Here is a 16,998-nt window from a genome sequence, read left to right as displayed (position 1 = left end):
AGGGGCAGGCGGCTCAGTGCGTCGGCGTGGCCCATCGCCTTTCCGGGCCGATGGACGAGGTCGTACGCATACCCCGCCAGGAAGATGGACCAGCGTAGCACCCTGGGCGAGGTTATCTGCGGTGTCTGCCGGTCGGGTGCGAGGAGGCCCAGCAGGGGCCGTACAAGTAGTGGTGAAATTTTTTCACCCCTGCCACGATTGCCAACGCCTCCTTGTCGATCTGCGCGTAGTTGCGCTCGGCCGACGACAGTGTCCGCGAGTAGTAGGCCACCGGGACCTCGCGACCATCCGGTAGTCTGTGCCCCAGGACCGCCCCGACCCCATAGGGGGAAGCGTCGCACGCCAGTACCACGGGAAGGGCCTCGTCAAAATGGGCGAGGACCGCATTAGAGACCAGGAGGTCCTTTATTGTTTGGAAAGCTGCGTCGTGTGGTGGCCCCCAGGCCCATTGCGCCGACTTGTCGAGGAGGCGGTGGAGCGGCTCCGCGACGGCCGCCTTCAGGGGCAAAAAGGAGTGGTAGAAGTTCACCAGGCCTAGGAACGCCTGTAGCTCCGTTTTGGACTTCGGGGCCGGGGCGTGTGTGATGGCTTCTACCTTGTCCTGGGAGGGGTGCAGGCCGGCGGCGTCCACCGCGAAGCCCAGAAACTCCACCCGCGGCACCCCCAGTAGGCACTTCTCCCGTTTCACCTTGAGGCCCGCCGCGTCGAAGCGTTGTAAAACGGCCCTCAGACGGTCTGCGAAGGACGAGGGGTCTGGCGCGGCGATCAGCACGTCGTCTAGAAACGGCTGAACTCCGGGGATGCCTTTAAGGAGGGAATCCATAAAAGATTGAAAGATCCCCGGCGCGACTGAGACCCCGAACTGGAGGCGGTGCACCTTGAAGGCCCCTTTGTGGGTCGCAATGGTCTGTGCCTCGGCCGTGGCGGCGTCCACCGGTAGCTGCTGGTACGCCTGGGCCAAGTCCAGTTTGCCGAACACCCGAGCCCCTGCCAGGGCTGCCAGCACTTGGCTTACTACCGGCACCGGGTACGCGTGGGGCTGCAGGGCTTTGTTTATGGTGCATTTATAGTCCGCGCAGATGCGGACGTCCCCGTTCGGCTTGAGTGGTGTGACAATGGGGGTCTCCCACCGGGCCGACGCCACCGGTTCTAGCACGCCTTGCTCAACTAGGCGATCGAGCTCGGCCTCCACCTTCGGCCTCATGGAGATCGGGGGCAGCCGGGCCCTGATGCGGATGGGGCGTATCGCGGGGTCTAGGTCCAGGGAAATGGCAGGGCCCGTGTACCGCCCCAGGGTCCCATCGAAGATGCGGGGAAATTCTGCGCACACCGCCCCGAAATCCTGCGCTCCAACCTGGTTGATGCCCGTAACGGAGAGCCCCAGGGCCTTGAACCAGGCCAGTCCCAACAAGCTGGAGAGGGGCCGGTCCACAACCAGTAGGTCCAGTTGGCCCTTGAAACCCTGAAACTGGACCCGGAACTTGCCCCAGCCCACCACCGCCACGGGGTTTTTGTTAAAGTCCCGTAACCGGAAACCCCGTGACTTCTGTAGTGGTGGCCCCCCCCGAGGACACAGTGCACGGAGCGTGTCCGCGGATATTATGGAGTAGGTCGACCCGGTGTCGATCTCCATGGTGCAGGGGGCTCCCTCTATGAGGACCGTCACATGCATTTTATTTGGGCCGTCGGGGGGCAGGTTACAGACCTGGTGCTGTGGAAAGTGGGACGACACGGTGTGGAGCTCCAGGGGCAGTTCCGCGGTGGTCTGGTGGGTGGCCGATCTCGGTCGTTGTCCCTTGGACCGGCAGACCTTGGCGATGTGTCCTGCCTTGTTGCAGGAACGGCAGACCGCATTCCGGAAACGGCACGACCTGCGTTCGTGATCCTCCCCGCAGCTGGCGCACTGACTTGGAGACGGGGCCTTGGAGGTCCTGGAGGATACGTGTTTTGATCGCTGCTGAGTCCGCTGTCGGAGTTGCAGGACTTCCTCTTGGTCCGAGACGTCGGAGCCGCTGCTCACTTGGGTACGGTGGACCGCCTTGGCGCGGCGGTCTTGTCGCGCTTGTTCGTATGCTGAGGCCTCCCGGATGGCCTTGTCCAGGCTCAGATCGTTCTGGCTCACCAGTTTCCTCTGCAGCTTCGGCTCCCGGAGTCCGACGAGGAACTGGTTCAGGAGGGTATCGTCGAGGCTGGGGAAGGAGCACCGGGTCGCCAGGCTCCGCAGCGCCGCCAGAAAATCGGAGGTGGTTTCGCTGGGGCCCTGAACTCTTGCGAAGAAGTCCAACCGCTCCACGTACTTCGTGGGTTTGGGAGCCAGATGGTCGGTCAGGGCCTGGACTAAGGAGCTGTATGACTCGTCCTTCGTTAGTTTGGGCGAGATTAAGTCCTTGAGGAGCCGATGGGTCTGGATTCCGCAGTGGCTCAGCAGGTAAGCCTTCTTCATCGCGTCATCCACCACCTTGTGGATGGTGAAGCGGCTCTCCAGCGTGTCCAGCCAGGTGTCCCACAGCGAGGGCTGGGAGAGATCGAAAGCGGGCAGGCTTTCTGTTGCGGTCGCGGTCGCCATTGTACTGTCGCCACGTGGTGGGGTGGCCTCTGGAACGGCGATGGCGTCGGGAGCGTTGTGGAGGCCGCTGCTGCTCTCGGGGTCAGCAGGGAACGAAGCGGAGCCGGGAGCTGCGCGGTGAGCGGTTGCCGGAGAGCTGGGATGCGACGCTGCGCGGTTCCCGGAGGTCTCGGCGTCGGTGCTCGGTGCGGGGCTCGGTTTGGCGTCCGGGTCTTTGTTCATGGGGTCGTCGATCCCATCCTCGTCGCCAGTGAAAAGTATGCAGACGGAGAGCGATTTCAGCTAAGCATACCTTTATTTAGTTCAGGACAAAGACGAAAAGACCAGCTCGCAGGCTGGATATATATGTTCAGAAAACCCGCCACCAAGTACACCTAACACACACACCCTACTCCCGATAGGCTATTTACAGTAACCGGGCGACCATTGGTCTCCTGGCTGAGAAGCTGGCCCTTTGATTGGGCCGGCTAGGATCCTACGGACCCATTGTCTTTGGGACATGAAGCTATTGAAGAGTTGTGCCTGGCCAGCCCGGGCAAGTCCGGGCATGTCAGGCTGAATACATTACACCTACCATGAAAGGAAAGGATTTGCACCCCCTCTTTCAGCTGATTGCAGAATCTCTGATCCTGCCTTAATTTTTCTTCCTGTTGGGGATAATATGTAGGTTGTGAAAACAAAATGGGGAAGGGGGCGTCCAGCTCAGTGGAAAGAGGATATATCATGCATGAGGGAGGTTTGGTCCCTGGCACCCTCAAACCTCTCTGTACCTTGGTTTACTTCCCGAGGCTAGGTGGCCACAAATGATGGTTGGGTAGCCGCCACCTTCTTTTCTGGTAGCCAACTGCAAAGTCCATTCCTTACACAATATTACCCGTAACAATAAAACGATTCTTAGTTTCATCAGGTCTTCTGCTAACTGCATCGATCAAAAGAATGTGGTGCTATGAAATGAAAGCATTAAATACAGTCTTAAATACAATAAATTGAAATGTAATGTGTCTGTTATGGGGAGGGGAAGGGAAAGGGATTGTAAACCACTCTGAGATGTCTCATATATGAGCTTATCATTAATGTTGTTTATTTGCTGTGATATAGGGACAGTACTATTGTAAGGACTGGCACAAGATAAACAACAGTCCTGAAAAAGGGCCAGGTAACTGCCAATGTCTTCTCCCTGATTAAATTCAGGAGATTTGACTGTGGCCCATCTATCCCGTCTCTGTTGCATAAACTGGCTCTGGATAGAATCCATCTGCTTCCTGCAATGCCCCGTTACCTGAAGGACCACATCATATAGCTGCTGATAGCTGCTGACCATTACCAGGAGCAGTTGGCACCTACGGCTGAGCTGGCTCTGCACTTGATGCTCTCCATCTTTGTGGCTCTTCTTTAGCAAATTGTAATCCACCCCCAAGTGTTGGTTTCTCTAAGTGCTCTGTAACTCTACCAAGGCTGGTCTTCAAGCGGCGGCTCCACAGGGGATGCAGCCCTGGAACAGACCCCACTCCGGATATTCTGCATTATTTTCTGTAAAGGCTGATAGTCCAATGGCCTTAAATCAGGCCTGCATTGTAGATCTATGGGTTTTGCTTCTGAATGATACTCCTGGTGTAGAAGAAGAGTTAGATTTATATCCCACCCTTCACTTGGAGTCTCAGAGCATCTTACAATCTCCTTCCCTTCCTTTCCCCACAACAGACACCCTGTGAGGGAGGTGGGGCTGAGAGAGCTCTGAAAGAACTGTGACTGACCCAAGGTCACCCAGCTGGCTGCATGTGGAGGAGTGGGGAATCAAACCCAGTTCTTCAGATTAGAGTCCACCGCTCTTAACCACGGCATCAAACTTGCTCTCTGAGTAGTTGTTAAGAGCGGCAGACTCTGATCTGGAGAACCGGGTTTGAGTCCCCTCTTCTCCACATGAGGCCAGCTGGGTGACCTTGGGTCAGTCACAGTTCTTTCAGAGCTCTCTCAGCCCCACCTCCCTCACAGGGTGTCTGTTGGGAGAGGAAGGGAAGGCGGTTGTAAGCTGCCCCGATACTCCTTCGGGTACTGAAGAGCCGGGGTATAAAAGCAATTCTCCTCCTCCTTTTCCATGCCCTGATGGTCACCAGGAGGGGGATGGCCAACCCTAGGACGGACAGCTGCCAGGTCCACTGGCAGGAGAGGGTGGAGTAGGGTTGCCAGGTTGGGAAACCCCCGGAGATTTGGGGGTGGAGCCTGGGGGATTCAGGGACCTCAGTGCAGTACAGTGTCATACAGTCCGCCCTCCAAAGCATCTGTTTTCTTCAGGGGAACTGGTCCCTATAGTCTGGAGATGAGCTATAATTCCAGGGGAATCCCAGGTCCCACATGGGGGCTGGCATCCACATAGTTTTATATACATTTGGTATCTGGGTCAGTCTTTCTGAACACAAACAGCAGCCAGCATACCAGAGGTTGACCGTCGACTCATGTATTCTCTCTCATTCTTCTCTCTTTATGCAGGTAGAACCTCGGAACGTGGGTTCAGAGCCCAGTCACTTATCTTGGAAGTTCTGATCGTGCAACGTGATCTTTGTGAGTTCGTTTGACTATGAAAATGGAGGAACAGGGCCCTACCTCAGTAGAAGTACTTCAGGGAGCAGGGAAGGCCCCTCATACTCTCCAAGCCGAGAATATTAGGGAATTTCTGCAAAGGAGACCGGGAGAACAGATTAAACAGGAGCCAGAGGAGGTTTCCTTTCATCAGTGGGAAGACCAGTGGCAGGGTTTCCTGAAGAAACTGGATTCCCCTCACACAGCCCGGGGGATCCCAGTATTGCTGGACAACAAGCCTTCACCCTGGGATGATCCAAAGGCTTTTCTGGCCTCCTTTGAACAGGTGGCTGAAGCCTGCCGCTGGCCCAGAGAAGAATGGGCAACCCGACTCCTGCCGGCCCTCAGTGGAGAAGCGGAGCAGGCCTTTATCAAACTGGATGCCCGAGACAGAGAGGATTATGGGAAAGTGAAGGCGGCCATCTTGCGAGGGGATGCCATCAACAGGGAGAAGCAACGTCAACACTTCAGGTGCTTCTGCTACCGAGAGGTTGAGGGGCCGAGAGCGGCTTATGGCCAACTGCAGGAACTTTGCTGCCGGTGGCTAAAATTTGAGCGACACTCCAAGGAACAGATCTTAGAGCTGCTGATCCTGGAACAGCTCCTGACCATCCTGCCCCTGGAGATCCAGAGTCGGGTTAGAGAATGTGGACCAGAGACCTGTTCCCAGGCAGTGACCCTGGCCGAGGATTTCCTGTTGAGACAGCAGGAGGCCCAAAGACAGGAGAAAGAGGTGAGAGTTCCCCTGTGTTGTTTTTGTGTAACACAAGGAGGTCTGTGGTGGACCAAATGTTGAGATCTCTCTCCTGTTTCGCACCTGGGGCTAAGGTTGCTAACTCTGGCTTGGTAATTCCTGAAGATTTGAGGGTGGTGCCTAGGGTTGCTAGTCTGTGCCTGCGAACAACTAGGAGATTTGGCAGTGAAGATGGGGGGGGCGGGGGCTGCACCATCTCAAGGGCTGTTATGTCACTTCGGGTGAAAACCTGGAAGTGACATAGGGACATAGGGTAGCTCTATGGTAAAACCATAGAGATTCCACAGATTCCTAGAACTACCCTCCATCACTCCCACATTTTCACAGGATGTGATGTAGCAACACATGCAATCCATCTTTCCCCCTCATCACTTGGAGCATTGGTGGGCACAGGACCTGCGGGTGAGGGAATTCCCTTTCCTGACTGGGGGACTGGGTAGGCTCATGATGACTAGATAGGAACTTCCATTTCTCCTGATCTTTATCATATACCACAGAGTCCACCCTCCAAACCTGCCATTTTCTCAATGGCAACAGATGTGTTTACTCTGGAAATCAGTCATAATTCCAGGGAAACTCCAGGCCCCACCTGGAGACTGTTCACCCTAACTGGTAATTTTGGCCAACCTCCAGGTGGGGTCTGGAGATCTCGTGGAATTACGACTTATTCTACAGGGATCTCTTTCCATGGAGAAAATGGCTGCTTTCGAGGATGGACCCAATGACATTATACCCCACTGATGTCTTTCCCTTTCCCAGTCGAATTGGCAACTCTGTTGACAAGGCCTGCAGGTTCTGGAGATCAGAATAAAGTAGATTCTCCTGTCTCCTTCTCTGATGGTGCCTATGGATGAGGACATTTTCTGTGGGGGTTCTATTTAGGGGACTGGCCTTTCACTTTCTGACTTTCATCTAAAATAAAGACATTTTCAATGGATTATTCTGTCCTTCTGAATCCACTCCTCTTTCTCCTGAATGAGCCTGACTGGTTTGAGTTGACTGTCAGTTAAAGGTTGATACGTATATCCACACTCTGAGAGTTATGATAGCCATAGTGAGAAAGAACTATTAAACCTGCATTCCTTGGATGCGTGTACTTAAAATAGGGTTTCCAAGTCGAAAATCGTCGGGAGCGGGGGACTCCCGTCCGGCGTCCTATGCGTGCACACACCGCACGCCGGGGTGGGGTTCCCCCCGGGGCCCGATCCACCGGCGGGGGGAATGGGCCTCTGGGGCGGGGGATTCCCCGCCCCCCGGGGGGACTTGGCAGCCCTAACTTAAAAGTTTAAGATAGCCATCACACAACCCAAGTCTTTTGCCACACACTCAAATGTCTTATAATCAACCTGCCTTGGCACTAAAACATGTTTATATGTTGTAGTGTGCATGTATATACAAAAATTTGACCACTGGCAGAGGTCCTGGAGGCCGAAACACGTTTAATGTGGTTCAAGGTTATCAACCTAGATATATGGAATTATTGGTCCTGTTTTATTGGTTCAGGGTTTTTAACCTAGAAAAATCAAAATTATCAGGTTAAATAAATTCAGGACCTTAATTCAAATATTCGCCACGTCAAGGGCGGATTGTGCCAACGTTTTTAAAGTATAGTTTTAGTGCACTTTGTAATGAATATATATATATTTTGTTTAATTTGTGTCTCAAGATATTTTTCTCTCTCACCCAACCTCTGGGTGCCCAACTGATTTGAATCCCCCTATTAAAAAGGGGGGGAAAAGAAAGGATCAACAATATTTGTATATTATTTCTGTCCTGGTTTTTCATCCTTGATCGATCAATGGGGCTTCAAACTGCAAGGGGGGGGGCAGAATCAGGGCCTTTTACCTAGAATTTGCCCTCCAGGCCCTGTCGTTCTGTCCTAAAATGTCTCCTCCTCTGTTGCAGGTAGCATTTGAGGAGGGGTGTGTGAGTTTTTCTGAAGCTTCAGACCTGGACCAGAGAAGTTTGGGCCCAGAAACCAAGGAGGAGAAGGAGGAGGATGGAGACAACAGCCCATCAGGTGAGGATGAGGGCCTCTTGGTGCCTGAGATCTGAGATGCTCAGAAGCACCTTCCTAGGATGACGGCGGTTGTGGCGCCTTCTCTGTTCTGGAAACTTGGGGGCTTGTCAATCACTAGAATCTCAAGAACCCTTGAAAATTGTAAGAAAAATCTGTAGTGAGTTATTTCTTTGGGTGGGACTTTATTTATTTTAAAAAAAACTTTATGGTATTCTGTTGTAGAGGAAAACATGCTCCTTCTCAGCTGGAATGTTTAACTCTGGGGCAAGGGATGCTCTGTCTTCTTGGTGCTTGGGTGGGGTCAACAGTGGGAGGGCTTCTAATGTCCTGGCCCCACTGGTGGACCTCCTGATGGCACCTGGTATTTTGGGCCACTGTGTGACAGAGTGTTAGACTGGATGAGCCTTTGGCCTGATCCAACACTGGCGTCTCTTATGTTCTTATGTTAATGTTTGACAACATTCCGTCGCAGTAGAGAGTCAGGTAAATTAAGATGTAGCAGATGGAAATCAGTCTGTTTGTGGCTTTACTTTGTCTAGGCTAAGATGCTTCTGTATCCTACTTCACTACGGTGGCCAATCTCCAGGTAGTGGCTGGAGATTTCCCGCTATTGCAACTGATCTCCAGGCGACAGAGATCAGTTTACCTGGAGAAAATGTCTGCTTTGGAAGGTGAACTCTGTGGCACTGTACCACACTGAGGTCCCTTCCCTTCCCTCCCCAAACCCTTCCCTCCTCTGGCTCCACCCCCCCAATCTCCAGGTATTTCCCAACCCAGAGCTGGCAATGCTATACTTCACTTAGATTTAGGAATCTCTGGAAGCTGGTGCAGATATTTGGTGTCTTGTAATGTCCTCTACTGTGGAAGGTCAGTAGTTCAGCAGTTCAAGACCTGAGTGCGCCGCATGACAGAGTGAGCTCCCGTCTCAAGTTCCAGCTCCTGCCAACCTAGCAGTTCGAAAGCAAGAAATTGCAAGTAGATAAATAGGGACCACTTCGGTGGGAAGGTAACAGCGTTCCGTGCGCCTTGGTGTTTAGTCATGCCAGCCACATGACCACGGAAACGTCTTCGGACAGCGCTGGCTCTTTGGCTTTGAAACGGAGATGAGCACCGCAACCCTAGAGTCGGATTCGACTGGCTTTCGAGCAAGGGAACCTTTACCTCTAACCTTTAATGTCCTCTAAGGTCTGGTAGGGCCCACTTTCCCCACGAAACTCCACTCCATTGTCTTTCTGTCCTTCTACTTATTTGCTCTTCCTCCAAGAGCAGTGTGCATGGTTCTTCTCTCCTCCATTTCATCCTCACAACAACCCTGTGAGATATCCCCAGCTGAGATAGAATGAAGAAGAGTTGGATTTATACCCCACCCTTCATTCAGAGTTTCAGAGAGGCTTACAGTCTCCTTTCTCTTCCCCTCCCCACAACAGACGCCCTGTGAGGTAGGTGGGGCTGAGAGAGCTCTGAGAGAACTGCTCCTGAGAGAACAGCTCTGAGAGAACTGTGACTGACCAAGGTCTTCCAACTGGCTGCATGTGGGGGAGTGGAGAATCAAACCCAGTTCTCCAGATTAGAGTCCACCGCTAGGCTTGTCAAGTCCCCCGGGGGGCGGGGAAACCCCCGTCCCAGACGCCCGTGCCCCGCCGCTGGCGGATCGGGCCCCAGGGGGAACCCCACCACGACGTGCGCGTCACCCGGAAGTGACGTGACAACACGGGGCACGCTGGGGGCGGGTCCATGGTCATCCGAGGGAAAGTCCCCCGCTCCGGAGAAATTTTGACTTGGCAACCCTATCCACCACTCTTAACCACTATGCCAAACTGGCTCGGGGCCACCCCAGGGGCAAAGTTAGCCACAGTACATCTGGGGCCGCTGCCCTGGCCTGGGAAAGGAGGGGAAAGGAACAGGGAGAGCAGGCTCCCACAACAATGCATGCCCACCCCCTCTGGGCCTCAGGCAGCCGGAGTGAAGGGAAGCTGCCTATGCCTGCCTCCTTGTCAGTCAGCTCCTCCTTGCTTGGGCCCAGAGTAGGGTTGCCAGACACCCCAGTGGAGGCAGGGGTCCCCCGCCACCAGGCCCCACTGCCCCACCACCAATCAGCTGGCTGGCAGGGGAGATTGACCCGGAAAAAAGACTGAGGCCCAGTCAGCGCTGCAGTGACATGTCTACGTCACTTCTGACGCGACCTGGCAGTGATGTCATCATATCAGCGATGTCGGGGGTGATGTTCTGGTATTTGGGCAAAAACTCTATGGCGGAGGCCAAATTTACCATAGAGTTTTTGCCCAAATACCAGAGTGTCGCCCCAGCAGCTCTGTGTCATTTCTGGGTCACATCAGAAGTGACGTGGACACGTCAATGTAACGTCAAGCTGGGCCTCCCTCCTGCTCTCCTTAAGTCTCCCCAGAGCTTTTTTTGTAGAAAAAGCCCAGCAGGAACTCATTAGCATAATAGGCCACACCCAACAGCAGAAACTCATTAGCATATTAGGCCACAGCCCTGACAGCACAGCTCATTAGCATATTAGGCCACACCCACATGTTACCAGAAGTGTGGTGATCCAGCCACGCCCACCTTTTGCTTCTTATTCTGTTGACCTTGTTTGTGGTCAAAACCCAGGGCTTTTTTTAATAGCAGGAACTCCTTTGCATGTTAGGCCACACACCCCTAATGTAGCCAATTCTAATGCGATTCTGCTGTTGGGTGTGGCCTATTATGCTAATGAGCTCCTGCTGGGCGTGGCCAACTCAGGAGCCAGCCGGAACTCCGTTCCTGTGCGTTCCTGCCCAAAAATAGCCCTGAGTCTCCCCATCCTCCGTTGGTTGCCAGGAGCAACCTCGCAACCCTTGCCTCACCAGCAGAGGGTGTGGTGATTCTGCAGCCCCCATCCTGGGCTTTTGCCCTAGGCCCCCCCCCAAGACAATTAAGACTAGGTCACCCAGTGAATTTGAACGTTAAGTTCTCTTGTACTTCCCTAGCATGCTAACCACTTCCTCGCAACTGTGTCAAACAATTGTTCTTAAGCATCTCTCATTTCTGCAGCAGCTGAAAGATGGATGGCCCTAGATGAGGAGGGAAGATACCTACCTGAGGACATGGATCTGGTTAGGCCTCATGGCTCCTCAATATGGAAAGCAGAAGCGAATGTTTCCCAGTGTTGTCGACGGGTCTACGTTTCTGCGAGTGAGGAAAGAGCTGAGTGTGGGCAGCCGGACTGTCCATCGGAGGATGGGGATGAATCCCTCCCTTGTGTGGGAGGCCTCAAGGCCTCCAGTGACACCGCAGTGCAAACGGGAATTGATATTGGGGAGAAGCGCCACCCCTGCCCTGATTACAGGAAAGGTTTAATCCCAAAGGGCACCGGCACAAGAGAGAAAGCGCACAAATGCCTGGTCCGTGGGAAATGCTTTCCCTCGAGCTCCGAGGTCGGCATCCATCAGAGAAGCCACGCAGGGGAGAAGACATACAGGCGTTTGCACTTCTGCAGCCCTCCGCACACGTGCCAAGCCGGCCTCAATGTGACTAGCCCGGAGCCGTCCGTGTTGTTCACGAAAATGACGCCTCGCGTCCGTGGCCAGCGCTGGGAAGGGAAGGAGGTGGTGGCCCTGTTGAACAGCGTCAAGGTCAGCCCTGCCCTCGCCCTGCTGATGAGCAGCAGTTCACAGAGAGGTCAGCAGCACTGGGGGAAAATTCGGGACCGGCTGTGCTCTCTGGGGTTCAACCGGACGATCGACCAGCTGCGATCGAAGTGGAAACAGTTGAAGACGGATTTCTTTGCCGCCGGTAGGCCTGCTGCGGAGGGGAAAGAGAGGCCTGCCAACGTACCACGTTATTTCAACCGGATGCGGGCTCTGTGGGATGCGGCGGGGCGCCCCCCGTTCAAAGATCGTCACCTGCCAGGTAAATAGGGAGGATATTTCTGCCAGGGAGGGGCGTTAACAGCTAGATACGAGTCTGGTAGCCCCTTAGAAACCAACAAGGTTTTTCAGGATATAGGCTATTGAGAGACAACCAATGCTCCCTCTAAGCCAGTGGTGGCGAGCCTATGGCACGGGTACCAGAAGTGGCACTCAGAGCCCTCTCTGTGGGCACGCGTGCCATCGCCCCAGCCAGGCCCAGACCATCATTAAAGTGTCGAATTCTCTGCCAAATAATTTTAAGTAAATGAAAGCATTTGGGATTGCTTTCCTTACTTTGTTTGGATCATCTTAAGTTAATGTATGAGTTGTTTTTTCTAAAGTAAAACCTCAGTATTCAGGTTAAATTGCCGTGTTGGCACTTTGTGATAAATAAGTGGGGTTTGGGTCACAGTTTGGGCACTCGGTCTCTAAAAGGTTCGCTATCACTGCTCTAAGCTGTGGGGTCTTGTGAGCAGAAATTCTACTTTGTGAGCTACTGGTGTTAAAGTTGTGGGTGAGTGATTTGGCTACTACATAAATGAGTTTGCTCTGGAGCCATCCCTTCCTCAGCGAAGACAAAAATGTGTGACCCGGAGGCTACATAACTGTGAGCTAGCTCACGCTAACTCCGCTTAGAGGGAACACTGGAGACAACACTCCCTTCGTCAAATCCCTGACAAAGCTTTTGCTGGAGTGAGGGACTCAGCATGCCTGGACACTGGGGGGGGGGGCGCTACATCACTCTTAAGTTCGTATAGGTGTTATCTCCTTGAATGAGAGCCAGTTTGGTGTAGTGGTTAAGAGCACAGGCTCTAATCTGGGGGGACCACGTTTGATTCCCCAGTCCTCCACATGCAGCTGCTGGTGTGACCTTGGGTCAGTCACAAGTTCTTTCAGAGCTATTCTCTCAAGGGCAGTTCTCAAGAGAGCTCTCTCAGCCCCACGTACCTCACAGGGTGTCTGTTGTGGGGAGGGGAAGGGGAAAGGGATTGTAAACCGCTCTGAGACTCCTTCGGGTAGTGAAGGGTGGGATATAAATCCAACGCTGCTAGGTCCTCCATCAGTTGATGATGAGTGAAGCGTGTTTGTCAAGGAGTCCAAGGCTGAACCCTAGGGCTGTTGTGCACAACTAACCAAACCCTTTTTTAGTTTTAAAAATTATGTGAAGTTGTATTTAATTTCTGTCAACACAGCACTCTAAAACCATGCAGCAAAGGACAAGGAAGCTAGCTTAACTATCTAACACGCTTCAAGACCTGCGTTAGATGGCACAAATCATAGCCCAGGCCTTCAGTCCATCAGAATCCAAGCTAGACTCTTTTCTCCGGGCTCTTAGCTCAATTATAGTTTTTTAGCTGAGCAGCATCAGGTGATGACGACACCCAATCAGGTCACTTTTCTTGCTGGTGCCCTCTAGAAATTACCTCATCATCACCCCTGATTCCTCCCCTCCTAGCCTATGGTCTGCAGGTTCTCATGAGAAGCTAATTACCACATTTCCAGCTCTGGCCTTGAAGATGATAAGGGCTGTGTAGGCAGAAAGACCAGTGAATGACACCTGCAGAATGGAAGAGAAGAGGGCTGGATAGAACTGATAGAAACAGTGAATTGGACCCAACCACATATTATTTTTCCTTCCTTCGTTTTGCCTTCTGCAGAATACTGAAGTAAATGACACGTGTGTGTTTTTGGGAACTGCATGTAAATAACTGCAGAGTTCCTTTGGCACAACACATACCAAATGTCGTATCGAAAAGCTAAGCACTGAACAAAATAGGGGAGCGGCATACCAGGAGTACAGAAAGCCCACGTCATCCTCACCACTTGCCATTCTGTTCCTCCCCCTCCTTCCAGCCTCCTATCGGGCACAAAGGCGGGAGCTGGAACGGTATCAGGAAGACGAGGAGGAGACAGAAGCACAAGGGCCCTCATGCTGATGGACACGGGGCATCCAGACACGAGGCCAGCATCGCATTCTGTGTGTTCCTGCACACCAGCGGTGGAGATATGGAGCGAGGAAGGAGGGCACTGCCAGGAGCCCTGGAGGCCAACGTAAGGATGATTGATTTCTAGAAACCACAACCATAGAAACATAGAATCATAGAGTTGGAGGGTCCTCCAGGGTTATTTAGTCCAACCCTCTGCACAATGCAGGAAATTCACAACTACCTCCTCCCACACACAGCCTGCGACCCCTTCTCCATGCCCAGAAGAGGGCAAAAAAACCCCTCCAGGATCCCTGGCCAAACCGGCCTGGAGAAAATTGTTTCCTGACCCCAAAGTGGCGACCGGCATTTCCCTGGGTGTCTAAGAAAGGGCCATGAGAACTGATGTGAGTAATTCTCTGGAGTGCTTTCGAGAGCTCAAGATGCTTAGTGCTAGTTTAGAAGAGCTATGATAGGCATGCTCAATAAATATGGCATGTTCAATCCTAGAAGCATGGGGGGGGATTCATGATAACTAGGGGTGTGCAAAAAAAAGTTGGTATTTTTTGGCTTCAAATATCGGTAAATGCCGAATATCCCCAGCCCAATACTGGAAAAGTATCAGGACGGGGAAAATATTCGGTATTGCCGAATATATATTCGGGTCTGATAAACCCGACAAGAGGGAAGGGAGGCTATGGGACCAATATGTCCTCGAAAGTATAACTGATAAAATGGGTACTTACATGAAAAATAACTCAATTAAAACGTTCAGTGCAAAGTGGTTTCCAATTCTGTCTTATCTATCGGAGGAAGAATACATACCTCCATCTTGGAAAGATTACTTGAAATGGTTCTGAAAACCTATATCACAAAACATTGCTCAGTCGCAACTGGTTTTCATGTAACAAGGTCGTTTAAAACTTTTCAAGTAGAACAGTAACAAAGAATCTCTACATAATCACTTGTAACAGTTGCTCTTGATTGTATAGTATTCTAAAGCTATATACTTGTATTAATGTCTTTAAATGTACAATGTTTCAATTATTCTCTACCATGCTTATTGCAAATTTACTTAAAAAAGCAGGTACTTGCGAAGTATCTATTCTGAAATGTTCTGAAATGTATTTTACAGGAATTGTTGTTTATGTTAATATTCTGAATATACAATAAAAAATTTAAATTAAAAAAAAAAAAAAATGCCTTCTTTCCCTCTGGAAGCCCCTTCAGCTTTCCTTGTGGATTTCACTCCCAGCCAGTCAGCTGTTAGGTTCAAGCCATCTATATATCTAATTCTCAAGTCGCCCCCTGGTGTGCGGATACTTAAATCCGCACATCGGAGGGACCTGGGGGGGAGGGAGAGGTTTGTGCGCACGTGGGGCGGTCCCCACGTGTGCACAAAAATCCTAAACCTGAAAAATAACATCGGGGGATGTTTAAATCCCCCCGAAACTCACAGAGCGTCCCCTGCGCATGTGCAGGGAACGCTCTGTGACCGCTGCTGCCGCCGCTGCCACTTGGAAGGTGAGCAGCGAGCCGGGAGGGGGGCCCTCGCTTTGGAGCCGGGGGGGAGGAGAAAAAGCCACTCGGCCCTCGCTTCGAAGCCGGGGGGGGAAGAAGAAAAAGCCGCGAGGCTTCAGAGCCAGGGGGAAGGAAGGCAGGAAAAGCAGCTGGCAAAGGAGGCAAGTGCCGCGCAGAAGGAGCAGGGGCGCCCTTGCCCGGCCCGGCTCGCAAGGAGCCAGCCCGGGTCCTCCGCCGCCGCTGTAGCTGTCGCACATCGCAGGCCTCGGCGAACCAGCCCCTCTCGCACACCTGATGCCGCCGCCATCGCCGTGGTGCCTTCCCCAGGCTCGGATCATGGCTTCGCACTCCTCGGCTCCCCCCCCACGGCAGGAGGAAAGCAAAGGGCAGGCATGGAAACATGCCCCCTTCCCTCCCTGAGCCTCTCTGCTGCTGCTGCAGAGAAGCTCAGGAAGGGAGGGAGGGGGAAATAAAGCATGTTTAAGTGCCTTTCTTTCCCTCCCCAATCTCAGTTGCCGACCTTACCCATTTGTAGGGTGGTGCCTTCAAAAGGCTTTGCTTGCAGCATATAACCACTGCAGATTCTGGGCAGCTTCCATCAGCAGTATTGCGACCAAGTGCCAAAGGTAAAGGTTTCCCTTGCTCGAAAGCCAGTCGAATCCGATTCTAGGGTTGCAGTGCTCATCTCCGTTTCAAAGCCGAAGAGCCAGCGCTGTCCGAAGACATATCCGTGGTCATGTGGCCGGTATGACTAAACACCAAGGCGCACGGAACGCTGTTACCTTCCCACCAAAGTGGTACCTATTTATCTACTTGCAATTTCTTGCTTTTGAACTGCGAGGTTGGCAGGAGCTGGAACTAGAGACGGGAGCTCACTCCATCATGCAGCACACTCGGGTGTCGAACTGCTGAACTACTGACCTTCCACAGCCTGCAGTTCAGCGTCTTAACCACTTGAGCCACCGCAGCTCCATAAGTGCCAAAAGGGTACATTAAATAAAACAAACATATAAAGAAAAGAATACATTGACTACTCTGTAATTTTTCTTGTTTCAACAGTTGGGAAATTGCTTGCTCTTGTTTCGGGGCACAACGTCCTGGGGGTGCCGGCAGAAACGACCATCTTTCACCTAGGTGTGGTGAGAGACCGCAGCCATCTTTGCCCGAGACGGAAGTGGATCCTGTCAGTGAGAAGGAAGATCTTCCCGCCCCAGTCTTTTCTCTTCCGAATGACGAGCACCGTGCACGATTTCTCCTGCTTGAAAACCGTTTCTGACTTCTCCAGAGGCACCAGTGCAAGAAACAAAAAATACCGCTTTTGCATATGTGTTTGCCTTTCATGTAACTGATGAAATTTTCATTCTGGCCAGCCATCTACAGAGAAGACTTTCTAGATAAGACACAGCAAATCAGGGCTTGGTTTAATGATAAGTAAAGTGAAGTGAGGGAGGGACTCGTGTCAGAATTGGACAGAGGGTGGCATAGCCCCCCAATTTGCGCCTCTCACCGATCTTACCACTATGTCTTTGAGCCCCACAAAGTTGGGATCTGTCAATGAAAAAATATTCTCTATTTAGTAAAAGCTATTTTTTCATCTGTGTCACATAACAGTGAAGGGAAGGATTAAGGTTGCCTGTTTATTCACACAAGGTGTTGTCTGAAAACTGATAATGGGCTGAACTGTCCTTGAGGGCACAGAAACTGGTGGTGTGACATTTTGCCACGTCCTGCGCAAACAA

At 52.3% G+C, this 16,998-nt stretch overlaps 1 protein-coding gene across 1 annotated transcript; it reads left to right on the top strand.

The window, feature by feature from the left end:
- Positions 1 to 5,147: 5,147 nt before the first annotated feature.
- LOC107123816 (zinc finger protein 500-like) lies at positions 5,148 to 16,788 on the top strand. Its single transcript, XM_015427158.1, has 5 exons — positions 5,148 to 5,876; positions 7,803 to 7,917; positions 10,957 to 11,814; positions 13,668 to 13,865; positions 16,319 to 16,788. The coding sequence occupies exons 1-4, from the start codon at positions 5,148 to 5,150 to the stop codon at positions 13,748 to 13,750; spliced, it is 1,785 nt and encodes a 594-aa protein (XP_015282644.1). The 3' UTR covers positions 13,751 to 13,865; positions 16,319 to 16,788.
- Positions 16,789 to 16,998: the final 210 nt, after the last annotated feature.

This window comes from Gekko japonicus, unplaced genomic scaffold, assembly GCF_001447785.1.
Source record: "Gekko japonicus isolate JY-2015 unplaced genomic scaffold, Gekko_japonicus_V1.1 scaffold712, whole genome shotgun sequence".
In the NCBI taxonomy this organism is placed as follows: Eukaryota; Metazoa; Chordata; class Lepidosauria; order Squamata; family Gekkonidae; genus Gekko; species Gekko japonicus.
This window is presented reverse-complemented; position numbering and strand designations above follow the sequence as displayed.

Excerpts from the sequence above, each read along its gene's own strand:
- LOC107123816 (XM_015427158.1), top strand. The coding sequence starts at position 5,148 with ATGGAGGAACAGGGCCCTACCTCAGTAGAAGTACTTCAGGGAGCAGGG. Across the intron at positions 5,877-7,802 it reads CCCAAAGACAGGAGAAAGAG|GTAGCATTTGAGGAGGGGTG; the intron begins GTGAGAGTTCCC and ends CCTCTGTTGCAG. Across the intron at positions 7,918-10,956 it reads TGGAGACAACAGCCCATCAG|CAGCTGAAAGATGGATGGCC; the intron begins GTGAGGATGAGG and ends TCATTTCTGCAG.